We start from the raw sequence: 13,583 nt of genomic DNA, 5'->3' as shown, positions 1-13,583 counted from the left end.
GGGGAGGAAGGGGAGGGGGAGGGAGGGAGGGAGGGAGGGTGGGAGGGTGCTGGAGCAGCTGAGATACCCCTGCCCCATGCTCCCTTGCTCCCTTCCTCAAGGATGCCCCTCTCTCCGTCTCGCTGCCCTAACTCCTGCTGACCCTGGTGAGGACAGATGGAGAGAACATTCTGATGGCTGAGGGGGTGTCTGGTGACCGCATGCAGTGTGTGGCCGGGGTCACGGGAAGGGGAACAGCAGCAAAAGCTGAGATTCTGGAATCGGACAGACCAGGGTTCAAAGCCGGCTCCGCTGCTCAGCAGCTGCTGGGGCCTCGGGTGCATCAGTAAGCGCTACAACGCGGGCGTAATGTTTCCCACCTAGTGGGATTCTGTGAAGCTGCTGTGAGATGAGGTGGCACCCAGTGGGCTCTCCAAAAGCATGCGTTCCCTTCTCCCTTCGGGCAAGTAGGGGGAAGCCAGGCCTCCCGATGTTACCAGACTAAAATCCCTGGTCGTGTGTAATTCTCTCTGCCGCTCTAACTACCTTTAACCTGTAACAGCATCAGCTTTCTGTAGGGCACCGCGCTGTTGTTGGAATTCTGTTCCGTCAGGTTGACGCTCCGCAGGCTGACGTTGCTGAAGTTTTCTTTGCTGGCTAATCCCGCCAGGGTGACTTCTGAGAAGCTGGAGTTGGCGGACACTGGGAGGGTCAAAGGAGGAAACACAGTGCAGGGGAAGCAAGACACTCAGGAGAAATGACACCGTTTACACGCAGCAGTCATGCATAAACGACTCACTCCTTTCTTCTCTTCAAGTTAATCCCGATGGGGAAGACATACTCCAGTGTGATTAACTATGCAGTGCGGCCTTGTGTCAGGAATTAAACATAGGATTGCAAGTGTAAATGCTGGCTGGAAAGTGTCACCCTGGCCACGCAGAGAGACGAGAATTGAGTCGCAGTGTGGGCCAGCCGCATCAGTATAAGATCGGGAGCTGGACTCACGTGCTGCAATGCCACTAAAGCTGCTGTAATTCCTAACAGCGTTAGATGTTGAAAACGCATTCCTAAGGGAGACTGTTAGACATCTTCCATCCAAAGTCTTTACATGCGGAAAAGCAGGCACCCCGTAAGGCATGGTTTAGTTCTCATCTTTCTCTGGAGGCTAAGTGAACAACTACATGATCTCTCGAGATCACTTGCTCTCAGATTTAAGATTGTAACAAGATGCTGGATTTTCAGTGTGGACCAACAAATGTATATGTGTCCCCCAAAAGTGGAGGTACAGTTAAAGTACATAAAACTTGTGCCAATAAACCTTTATTTCTCCAGCTCATTGTTTTAAAAACTATGCATATGCTAGAGAGAAACTCGGAAAATTATTTTGCTGGGATGAGGTTCTAACACTGAAGAAATATAACACTACCTGACAACTCGTATGGCATAGAGATTTTGTAATATCTTATTTAGTAAACCAGTTATAATGGAAAGACTCAACCACTTCATCCAAAGACTATTTCTTTAAAAAAAAACTTTAGTAAGTAGGTTTATGAGTGCTATAGGAAAATAAAAATTACAGCAAGAATCTTCAGAATAACAAGATTATGCATGCCATTAGCTCCGCTGGGAAAACCACTCTTTGAGAACTGGGGAGCCCCACATGACCCGGCAGATGAAAGCCGACGGTTTAGCGTGAAGCGGGATGAAAACCTCGGGCCTGCTCCCACGCTGCATTCACTGCCCCATCCCCACTCTCCCGACTCCCCCCAGCCCACGTCCCAGCTCCAAGGAGCCCGAGGGTCCTGCCCAAAACAACGTGAAAAGCACTGGTTTCTGCATTAATTCATAATGTAAAAATCTCGGATTAGGCAAAACAGAGATTTGGGACACTTGCTCATGACGGACTGAATCATTTGCTCTAGAATAAGATCAAGTGAAGAATTGCTGCGTTTGGAAATGGGTTGAATTGCAAAGCCCAGCAACCTCCCTTTCCTCCAACCTCTTGAAAGAAAACTCAACAGAACAGGATAATTCGATGTAAGTGAATAGATGGGCCACACTGCAGGGCTTTCAATTCCAAGCAGAGTTTCTGCAGGTGTGCGCGTGGGTACAGACTTGCTCATTTTTCTTGCACGAGTGTCTCTGAGCGCTGTCATTGGCCTTTGCAAGGCAGGAAAAGGAGAGGACAGAGTCGCCTGCTCACCGTCCCCGAGCGCGCAGCTGGGGACGGCCCTGATACTCACTCTTTTCTACTTTCATGCGCTTTGACTCCACGAAGGCCACGTTCAGTCTCTGCTCCGTGTATCCCTGGAGGAGATCTTCCCTTGCTGCCAGCGTCTTCAGGGGGTTTTTGGAAGCCTGAACCCGGCGCTTGGGCCTCACCGCGCGCTTGTGCTCCGCCACAGACGACGTCAGCCTAAGAGGCAGAGCAGAGCTTGCGTGGCCTGGGGCTGCGGTGTCGCCCACGCCCGGTGGCTTGCGTGTGTCTGAGCTGAATCAGCGGGCGCCGCGATTCTAGTTCTTGACTTCACTGTAACCGTACAGCTCCTCCCCTCCGCCGCCCCTCCGCTGACACGGAGCCGGAGATCTCGGAGGTGGCAGGCCGAAGCCCACTTAGGTCCGGATCCCAGCCCCACCCCTGGAGCCCCGCTCTCACCACGCCCCGTGGTCTCCGCCTGGAGGGGCGGCCAGTGCCTGTGGGGCAGCTCCTCCCGCTCCTGGACAGCCCGGAAGGGTGCAGCCCTTCCCTCTCATCACGCCCACAACCTGCTGATCGCCACTTCTCCTGCTCGGGTAGGACCACCTCTCCTCCTTCGGGCTCCAGCAAGCCCTCCGAGGATGGACAGCGAGCCACCGCTTCTCGATTAACCCTCTCCCCGCCAGACCCAGTGTTCTCTCCATGCAAGTTTTCCAGTTCCCTCCCCAAGCTCCCCATCACGAGCCTCCGCTCGAGCCGCTGCCCCCCTCTGGAAAATAAGCACTATTTTGAAAAATATATTGAAATAAAAGAGGCCCACAAAACCAGCTATGACCCTCACACACACACACACACTCAGCTCTCCGGGGCAGAAGGCCAGACACGGGGAGCGGGGTGGACCCAGTCACATGGTTTCCCAGCAGATTCCGGCTGCTTTTAATGTCTTAAGTGCATGGATCTCTGTACCTGGAGGTCCTCTTTCATACATAACATTGTCGTGTGTGTGTGTGTGTGTGTGTGTGTAAACATACATATCAAGGTTTAAATTACACGTAACCAGGTAAACAATGACATTTGGGTGAGGAGAAGATTGAGCAATGATTCACTACCAATGTACGCAAATACCCCAAATATTACTTAAAGGTGGGGAATGGCAAATTGTTCATTTTCTTAAGGTAGCAAATTGAAAAAAACTGAACACACTGAAAAATGCAAAACAGGTATCAGGAGCAGCTTAAGGAAACATTTATGATAACCACGCAGACTTCCGGAAGAGATGGGGCACCCTGGAAACTCTGTGGGCAACAGATCAACGTGGTGGATGGCCGCGGGGTCACTAGCTCAGCCAGCCAGTCTCCCTGCTTCTCGTAAGAGCGCCTCGACTTTCCTCTGGGGGAAACACCTCCCTCCATGCCCTGTCCCCTACCCTGGCTCCGGAGGGGGGTCCAGAGACCACCCACTGCTGGCCAGTCAGCATCTTCCATCCCCTTGGCCACAATGTAGGGCTGGATGCACACCCGAGAAAATCAAGCCCGGAGCTGCTTCTGGGAAGGCTGGGCAGGGCAGCCGCCGGTGCTGGCGGTGGCCAAGGAGACGGGATGTAAATCCGGAGGGAGGGGTGACCATCTACCACGTGGTGACAGCCTGGCTGAGAGGAAAGCCAGCCCAAAGGAACCAGATGCGAGAGACACGTTCTGAGTCCCCGGAACCTGAGCTCACGCCTGCGCTTTTCAAGGGGTGAACCTGTAAATTCCTCCACGCCTCTCCTCTGCTGAAGCCAGCTGGACTTGCCTTTCTTTGCGGCAGTCACCACCGAGGGGATCCTAACGCCAGGAACACTTTTCTTTGGTGGTTTAGTCACGTTCCTGTGTGAAGAGGGACCCTGGGACATCCCTGAGAAAACCCTCAGATCTATTGATCTTATCAGTGATTGCAAATTAAGTAACACGTTTCGTTGATTTTCTAGTTAGCTGTATTCATTAGAGCCCAGGTGATCCAAACAGTTTTCAAAGTTGAGTAAGAATCTGACATGTCAAATGAAGAAAGGCATAGAAATTTCTGCTAACCAGTGTTCGTAAAGTCTGCAAAACAATATTCGAGTGACGTGAAAAACACAGTCACTTTATTTTTATGGACCGGGCATGTGGTGTGGAGGCAAGGCTTTCTGCCAGAGAGGACGTCTGTCCTGGGTACACAAGCTCTATCTAGCCCAGTGTCCGGTCCTAGAGAATAGTGACTCTGAGACGGGCTGGGACCTGGAACCCGAGACCCTTTGCCACAGGGCTTGCACCTGGACACACGTCTGCTCAAGCAACAAAATACAAAAAACGATAAGGGACTAAAAATAACTGTGCATGTGCAATTGGGCCAAATTATGGACGAAGGATACAAAAAGACCAAAGAACCCAACTGCCATTTCTGAAGAGCAGGAAGCAAAAACAGAGTGTCGGGAGCCAAAGCAGGGCACTGTGCACGCCCCCCGCACACAGCACCACCTGAGGGGTGGGCAGACCTCCTAAGCCACGCCTCCAGCCCGCCCCCTGGACCCGCCCCCGCCCTCTCCCCACATAAGGAAGCAGCTCGCCCCCCTCGGGGAGCGGGCAAGGGAACCTGTTACTTGTTCTCTCTCCCCCTGCAGCAGCCGGGGCCCCAAGAAAGCCTTGCCTGAGTTTCTTGTCTGGCCTCTTATCAATTTCTATTGACTGGGGGAGGCCAGGAACCCTGGTTGGTGTCAATGTGGCTGTAATGAAGTTCTGTCGCAGAAGGAGGTAACAGCGAGAGGAGATTCTCGAGAAAGTGCTGTGTGGAGACCAGTGAAGGAATCCGTTCTCCAGGGGTGAAAGATGGGAAATGAAATAACTCACTTGGGGGCACACGGATCGAAAATGACATCGAAGTCCTCGTCCAGCTCCACGGGGCTTCTGGGTAGAGCGGAATCCATGCTGCGGTAGAACCTGGCAAAGGTTTCCTCATCGTCCGGCCTCATCACCTCTTTCACGGATTTCCCGGTGACAGTGAGGACCGTTTCTTGCATCCCGCCAACTACCGACAAACAAGCAAATCGATGACCCGAGATTTGTGCAAAAACATGACTCCAACTACGCTTCACTGAATCTTAAAAGTGATTTTCTTCCCGCTAAGGTCCAGGAGTGGAGCGAACATGACAGGGGTGTGCAGGGTTCTGTAGATGCTTCCTGGGTATCAGCTGGCTTCTCAGGAGGGGACTTCCCGTCTGAACAAAGCTTGCACTGTGAGGGGGAGGAGGGATGGAGGCTCAAGCACACCGAGAATTTCTGAACCTGCTCTTTTTTCTCTTTTGGAGGCAGAACTAGCTCAGCCTTGTTCTAGATCAGGGTTTGGTGAAAACTTTTCCTGCAAAGGGTCACGTAGTAAATATTTTAGGCTTTGCATGTGTTGCCACTTACGTGACTCTGCTGCTGTGTTGCCACTTGCATGACTCTGCTGTTACAGTACAAAAGCAACTATTACCAATATGCTAAGGAATGGGCATGACTGTGTTCCAATAAAACTTTATTTACAAAAAGAGGAGGTGAGCTGGGTTAGTTTGCCGGCCCCTGGGCTAGATCACCATTACATATAGGTAATAAACTTTGAATCGTTTGCATTCTTTGCCTTGCCAGCTTTGTTATTATATTACACTTTTATATTTCTGGTTTCAGGTGCTTGTCTGTATTATTTTCAACCTATAGGGGTCACTGTCAATAGTAGGGACTCCAGTGCTTGGTATTTGATAAATTGCAAGTACTGGACATTTTTATTAAGAGATGAGGCTATTTCTGCATGTTATTCTTTCATTATATATACTTCATGGACTTTTGTATTGAAATCTTTATTTATTCACTAGAATTTTCTTTTAGAAATCATTTGTGATTCTAATAGCAGCTGCTACCTCATTGGAAACCGACATATACAACTGAAAATTCATCAGGCCCAAGTTCACGTTGATTTCGTGTAATAATCTGCTTTCAGGATTAAAGGCAAAATTACTGAGTCTACAATCCTACAATCTCTAGTTGCAGCGAGCGGGGGCTACTCTTCGTTGCTGTGCGCGGGCTTCTCATTGCGCTGGCTTCTCTTGTTGCAGAGCACGGGCTCTAGGCGCACGGGCTTCAGTAGTTGTGGCTCACGGGCTCTAGAGCACAGGCTCAGTAGTTGTGGCGCACGGGCTTAGTTGCTCCGCGGCATGTGGGATCTTCCCGGACCAGGGCTCGAACCCGTGTCCCCTGCATTGGCAGGCGGATTCTTAACCACTGCGCCACCGGGGAAGTCCATCCCAAGGGTTTAGACCCAGGAACAAATGTGTTATTGGGGGCTCCCTACTGAGTTCATTACCAAGGAATGAGAGTTTGGTAATCTAATCAATGTTGACCAATAACTTCATTTCTTAAAACATAACAACGAAGAGAACGCTTACAGTATGAACTGGTGACGTCATAATAGAAGACAATTTAGCTGAGGAGAAAAAGCAATCCCAGTTGGGATTTAAGAGATTCTGAGAGCAGGGCAGGTGTTTCTAGGCTTCCTGAGCTACCCACTGAAACCCAAGTCACACTGGCTGCAAGCACATGAACCCCAGCTTCCCTCTGGCTCCTGGTGTGTACCTTTGTTATTCAGCCTTCTTAGAAAGGTTTCCAGCCTGTCCAACTTGAGGTCTGATTCTAACTGCATGTCTGGTCTGGCTTCGATATCTGGGCAAGTAGAAAACACAGGTGAGAGAAGCACGGAGGGTCTTCTGATCACAGACCTCTTGGCACATCGGGTGCCTGGTGACTCACCTTCCAGGGGTCTGGAAACTGGCGTGGTGCCCCTCGTTCTACTGCAGATAGGGGACGCTACCGGGGTGATGGCAGTGGGGGACGCCAGACCTGCAGAGCAGACAAAGGAGCTACTGAGCATCTCGGGAAACTTCCGGAAGTTCCCAGGACCCTGAGGGATGGCCATGCGTCCCGGCGGAGATCTAACAATTTACGGAATTTACACACACGCATGGGACACACACATGTGCATCTGGCAGGGACCGTGCCCACACGTGTAGGACACCTGCCAATGGAGACGGGGTTTTATGTTTCTAAGGCCTGCAGCGGCTGTCAGGCTGCCATTCCACACTGAACCACGGAGACACGAAGGCAATCAGCATGTCCTCGAACAGATGAAACGGTGACGTCTGGAGGCTTTGAGGGCAGTGGAGGTAGCTGAAGAGAAAGTATACAGTCGTCCCTTGGTATCCACAAGGGATTGGTTCCAGGACCCCCTGTGGGTACCAAAATCCACAGATGCTCAAGTCCCTTATACAAAATGGCATATTTGCATACAATCTACGTACATCCTCCCGTATCCTCTAGATCATCTCTGGATGCCTCATTATACCTAAGACAATGTAAATGCTATGTAAAGAGCTGAGGTGGCAAATTCCAGTTTTGCTTTTGGGAATTCTCTGGAATTAAAATTTTTTTTTGATCACGGTTGGTTGGATTCGTGGCCGCGGAACTGCGGAGGGCCAGTTGTTTCTGCACCATCTCTGCAGAGGACGGGGAGACCGGGCTTGTCACGCTGGCCGGGAAGTGCCCTGGAGTGTCCCTCCCAGCTGAGGGGACACGGGGACAGTCTGGGCTTTGGGGGCGTCCCTCAGAGTGTGGTCCTATTAGGCGATAATGCAGAGGGTGCTGAGCTTTGTAAGAAAGACACAAGAGGAACCACTGGTACTGATCTGTGACTGCTGGAGGATCGTACCCATGTCAGGTGTGGCTGAGAGCTAGCGACATGCTTCCACCTGCATCTACCAAGAAGCAGGATGGGGAATCTTTCAACGGAGAAGTGGTAAAAGACACATGAGAGGGAAAGACAGACGTTCCAGCCTGAAGAAGCCATCTGATTAGAATAAGAAACCTTAATAAAGACAAAGATGAGTATTCTTCCCTGACCTTAGAAGGGATTTGAAAGGGAAGTAATTAGTACAAAGAACAAAATGAGACATTAATGTTCTTTGTCTCTGTTTGTAAGAAACGTGAAACCCTTAGGTGACTTTGCCACGTCTGTTTGTAAGAAACGTGAAACCCTTAGGTGACTTCGCCACGTCAAGCACCCCTCCGAGAAGCACAAGGGAGGACGTGTAAATCACTGTCACTTACAGGGAAAAACAATCACGGAAGTGAATGGATCTGCTCCTGCCTCCTGTGAGGTGGAGAGGGATGTGCTACAGCATAAAATTTTTAAGGAAAAATCCTGAAATGTAGTTTACAACTTAAATTTTAGGTGATCTTCTAGAAGGACTTCTCAACATGTACGTATACTTCCTTAATGCTATCGACAACATTTAAAAACATTATTTCTTCACCGGAACTGCAAAGGGTTTATATCAGTGAGAAAGTCAACTTGCTTGAAAGATGCTAAGGATAAGTAAAATCTGGTATCACAGCCTGGGGCAGTAAACCATTACCTGCTGGGAGGATGCGTTAGGAGGCATGGGAAGACTTCGTGAGCACAGAGGTTATTAACTCTGAAGCCAATACACAGGCCTGACTCAAGCCGACCAGGACACCGGCCCCTCGTGCTGTCACGGCGCGCCCTGCTGCCTGTTCAGGCTGCAGCGCTGAGCTGCCAGCGGTGGGCCAGCTCCTTCCTGGAGAGATTTAGGGTTCGCCCATAGTGGGGGAGGGCACACAGCTTTAAATTTCACGATGTTAAAACAAAACAAAGCATTCCCCACACCTCTTTTCAGTGAATCCTACAGGCAATAACCAGTCACCTACTCTCTTCAGAAACACTTCACATCTCTCTTATTCAAAGGTGCGCTCTGAGTACCTTCCTTCCAGGAGAATTCTAGAATACCACAGAAATCTGTGGCGTACTCACTGTTATGTAGCATCTAGGAATAAGAAAAAGGGAGACAGTCCTAGCGAGGCTGGGGAGAAGAGAGTGTTCTGGGGTGAGAGAATGAAAATCAGGGTACGGCATATGCCTCTTGGCAACTCGCAGGTACACAGTAAGCCGAGGAGATGCGAAATCCTCGTGGCTGCAGCGTGGGGACTCCTTCATTCTTTGGCGAGTGTAGGACATTGGACGCCCTATCGCTGCAAATCCGAAAGAGCGGTGACTGAGTGAAACACATCACTGTGTAGGTGGTAACAAATATTAGAAAAACAGGGTACAGTTTTTCCATTAGATTGAAAGTACAAGAAAATTATTTCCTGAGCAAAGTCATATCGCACCCGTTAAATAAAGATCCCTGATTTATTCAGAAACACGTGAAAGCAAACGCATCCACTAAGGGAGAGGAACATCTCTGACTTGACTCTCCAAACCTGCCTAAGAGCAAAGCTACTTCCTCTGACATTCCTGTGGACAAGGGCAGTGGTATCTGGTAGTAAGGGCCCGACTTCAAATAAATTACCATCTTCTCAGATGGAAGAGGAAAGAGGAAACCAAAGTGGAAAGTCATCAGGATGAAAGCCTGGGCTAGAAGCTGGCAGGTCTGAGCTCCGGTTCAAGTTCTCAGCTCGAGTTCTTCTTAACCAACGTAGACCTTAATCTGCTTTTGTTAACACAGGGATGGGGGCCGCGTAAAGTATACAGAACATAGCCAAATGCCACCTCATTCTGAGAGTAAATGATCTTCTGTCATCCTTGACAGTTCCAAGAAAAGTTACGAAGAAATTTGTTACAAAGGATTTTTCCACCAAGATTTGCGTTCATCTCAGTTCAGGGCTTTTCCCGCCCTCCTTCCCTTCCTTTCTCCCTCCCTCCCTGCCTCCCTCCTTTCCTTCTGCAAATATTTATCATGAGCCTGCAATGAGCTATAGGCACTGTCTATGAGTGAGGATCCTGAACGGTTCTGAGGAAAGCGAACTGCAGACCTAGAAAGCAGACACCAATGTAAGTTAACTCCACCTGAATGTGAAAACCTTTACCACTAAGTTAAGAAATTTGCTTAAACCACAGCTTAGAAAATGAAGGTGCGTGCATGTAGGTGAACAAGGACCCCAGATTTTAACCATTTCCTACAGGATGTGGAGCCCCTCAGCTCTCCGGTGACTTCTAACCACGTGATTCGTCACTTTCATAAATCTTTGGATACCCCGCTGCAAATTAGTTCCAAGAGCTCAGCTCTAGGGAAACTGCCCATCTGTAGGGGAATCTCACTTCCCTGTGGAAATGGATCCATCCTTTGGACAGCTATTAAAACATCGCTGGAAATGGGGCTTCCGAAGCCAGGGAACTCTGGTTTGATGGAAAGAGACCTGGGAATTGAATGACCCTAAAAGGGAGAAGACAGAAACTCCTCCTTCATTGAGAAAGGCTTATTTGGGTGAACTGACTGCCGGATGGCAAGAAAATGGAAATAATTTCAAAGCAATGACAGGAAAGGACTAAGATTTGTTAGCAGATTTGCAAAATCGCTTTTGAAACCTGGGCTCCATTTCCAAATGGCTGTTTTGAAATGTGACTAATTGCATCATGCGTATGACGTCGAAGATGACGGCGTCGTAGGAAAAGGTTTTCGGTAGGAATATCTCACAAAAGCTACCCAGAAAACGTGTGCACAGTTTCCGTGAGAGTGAAAACCAGAGCAGACCGCGGCCTCATTTTTTACACCGAGCCCTCCCCGGCCGTGTCCCCTCCGTGGGGGCGGGCGACGGAGCGCGCACACGCATCCTGACCTCGCTTCACCATCCTGCCGGCCACGGTGAACTGGGTGGAGTCGTTGGCTGCCCCTCGGCCTCTGGTCTTCCAGGCGTCCTCTCTCACGGTGATGAGCTGCTTCCTCTCTTCAATCGTCATCTGGCTCTCTCGACTTTCTGTGACCCGCTGTTTACGGAGTGTACCCAGAAGGAAACAGGAGAGCAAATCACAGAGACAGAAGCGTTAGCGTGCAGCCCTCCGGGAGCCGAAAAGCAGGCAGAGAGCAGCCGTGCGTGGTCCCCACACGTCCACAGCTGCTCCATCTGAAATAGGCTCGGCTTCCCTCTTTCCAGCTTGGGTTACAGATCACCGCCACCAACACGGGACTGTAGGTTAGAACTTTGTTTTTCACTTATTTGTTTGCAACGCTGGAATATCAGAATGATACTCTGTAAAAAGAAACAAAAATAGACTGTCTTCCTGCCATGAATTTTACAGGGTTTTGAAGTTGCTCTGTTTTACTTATCTAGTTAAACTCAGTTGACTAGGACCCTTTATCCATTATTCTCACAAAGAGCACGCTGGGTCTAGAAAATCTTACCCAACTTAAGTTCACGAGGAACATGGTCGATCCTAAAGGAAGGAAAGCTGGTTAGGGTAGGATGTGCTATCGGAAGGCTCTCTGGAGCTCGCGTGCTTTTTCCTAGAGCAGCTATGTTACGTGGGCAGTTAGGCAACCAGGTCAAGCCCATAAAAGTGACTTTTAAGTCACAGAATATCTGACATTGGGGCTGAGTTGTGCTATAGAGATAACCTACATACATAAGAACAGTTCTCCCTAAAACAGGCATTCAAATGCTTCGAATTGGGGTTCTGGAGATGGTGCCTCTTCAATTTCTAAGCCACTGGTGACACTCATTTGGCCTAAAAGGCAGAAGCTGGAGGTGGGGCGGTGACTTGAGGGAGACCAGGAAAGGAGGGGGATGGGCAGGAAGGAGGCCAAGGACGGGGCTCAAGGCAGCGAGGGCCAGTGCAGAGGAAGCCGCGTCCCGGGAGAGGGGGCGCCCGCGGCAGGCTGACACCGGGGCGGAGGGTGCTCGAACGCCGGCCGGAGAAAGCCTCCTTTCCCTCCTCCTTCACCCGTCCCTCCTTTCACCACAAAACCCCCCTGGGTGTGGGGGTGGGGCGCACGGAGGGAGAAGCAGTGGGGAGGGCAGGAGCCGTGGCAGCTAGGGCTGAGGAAAGAAAAGCATCGTCCCCAGAACAGACAGAGCTTCTGGCTCCAGGTCCTTCCTACTCACGAGTGGTGAGATGACCCTAATGCCAAGTAATTCTCTGAATCACAGGCCCTTATAAACTATGAGGTGGCCTTGCTAGGAAAACCTCATCAAAATTCAAAAAAGAGGGTAAGTTTTCTTGGAAAATGAAGTTTCAGGAGTGAATTTTAATCAAATCAATAGGACACTAGCCTTAAAATATTTTAAAAAACATATAAATAGTGCCAAGAAAGTTTTCTTCTCCAAAGATCCAGACATCACCAGTTCTGTGGTGAACCCAGTAAAATCTCCAGAGTCCTGGTGCACGGGAAGTGTGGTTAATGACTCGGAAAAATGGTATCCCCAGATCAACAATTCCATTTCCCAAGGCACTTGGATTCTCCCGCAGCTCCAGGGAGAACGTGATGGACGTTAAGCCCTGGGATGATACGGGTGTTCCAGGATTCAGAGTGTCCACTGGTTTTGCCAGATCCGCGTTAAGGAGCATGCTTTTCACTCACCTCTAAATGATGTTGTTAAACATAAACGTTTTTGCTTCTCTAGAAGTTTCACCTTAACTTTGCCACTTAGTAGGGTTGGTCTAGAGCCCCCTGATTCCCCTTATCTGACTTTAAATGGTTCTATAATGCAGTAAGATATATATAATATGTATATATATATCTTATATATATGTATATATATCTTGTATATATATCATATGTGTGTGTTCTATGTATAAATATACAGTTTATTTATTCCCTTTAGAAATTAAGAAAATGTATCACAAGTTGCTATTAAATTTTAGAACTCAAAATGTGAAAACAGGCAAGACAGACATCTTCGTCCATGTACTTTTTTTCTTTTTTAGCTTAAAACTTCATGATTGTCTTGTCTTGCTTTTCCCTTTGGAGGTTTTCTTTCCTCATTTAGAGAAGGACATAATACATAGTATAGTAAGCACTGTGTCATTTTTCAGGTTTTCCTAGGTTTAGCTGATGATATTTAGGATTGACTGGGAGAGTAAGGGAGTTGGGGCATAATATGAATAGAAGCCCTACCCAATCTATCTTTTACTCTTTCAAGTATAGATCTCATGAACGTGATGCAGCAAGATGAGGAGGGGGAGGGAGGGAATGAGAGAGAGAGAGAAGGAGAGAAGGAGAAGAAGGAGGAGGGGGAGGGGGAGGGGAGGAGAAGGTAGTGAAACAGTTGGGAAGAAAGGAGGGTCTTAGGGATGGACAGAGACTCGGTAGGACACAGCTAGAAACTGTGCAAAGGGTTAAGCTGCAAGAATGTTTTCAGGTTACCATACTGCTACTGATGGTTTGCCTCTGTACACCTGAGAAATCACAGTGCAAATCGCACTAAGTGTTTCTGACACAGGTGATACACGAGAGAGAACTAATGTGTGACTAGGATTAGTGCAGATCTAAGGGTAAAATTCTTCTACAAGTGGAGAGCTTCATAGATAGAAAATACTGTGATCTGACTTTTAAGTTTTTATCTTATTC

The 13,583-nt window shown here is 49.0% G+C and overlaps 1 protein-coding gene across 14 annotated transcripts in view; it reads right to left on the bottom strand.

Moving 5' to 3' along the window:
* The window catches only part of SVIL (supervillin), a 242,629-nt gene that overhangs the window by 27,263 nt on the left and 201,783 nt on the right, over window positions 1-13,583 (bottom strand). For all 14 annotated transcript variants that reach the window (XM_055087714.1, XM_028495943.2, XM_055087713.1 and 11 more), the window contains 6 exons: window positions 10,855-11,002; window positions 6,973-7,062; window positions 6,799-6,885; window positions 5,041-5,218; window positions 2,223-2,395; window positions 526-681 (listed from right to left, as the gene is read on the bottom strand). In XM_055087714.1, the coding sequence (XP_054943689.1) occupies window positions 526-681; window positions 2,223-2,395; window positions 5,041-5,218; window positions 6,799-6,885; window positions 6,973-7,062; window positions 10,855-11,002 (832 nt within the window). The remainder of the gene's footprint in view (window positions 1-525; window positions 682-2,222; window positions 2,396-5,040; window positions 5,219-6,798; window positions 6,886-6,972; window positions 7,063-10,854; window positions 11,003-13,583) is intronic.

Source organism: Physeter macrocephalus, chromosome 11, assembly GCF_002837175.3.
Source record: "Physeter macrocephalus isolate SW-GA chromosome 11, ASM283717v5, whole genome shotgun sequence".
Classification (NCBI taxonomy): Eukaryota; Metazoa; Chordata; class Mammalia; order Artiodactyla; family Physeteridae; genus Physeter; species Physeter macrocephalus.
Note: the sequence above shows the minus strand (reverse complement) of the source record. Positions and strands in the feature narration are given on the sequence as shown.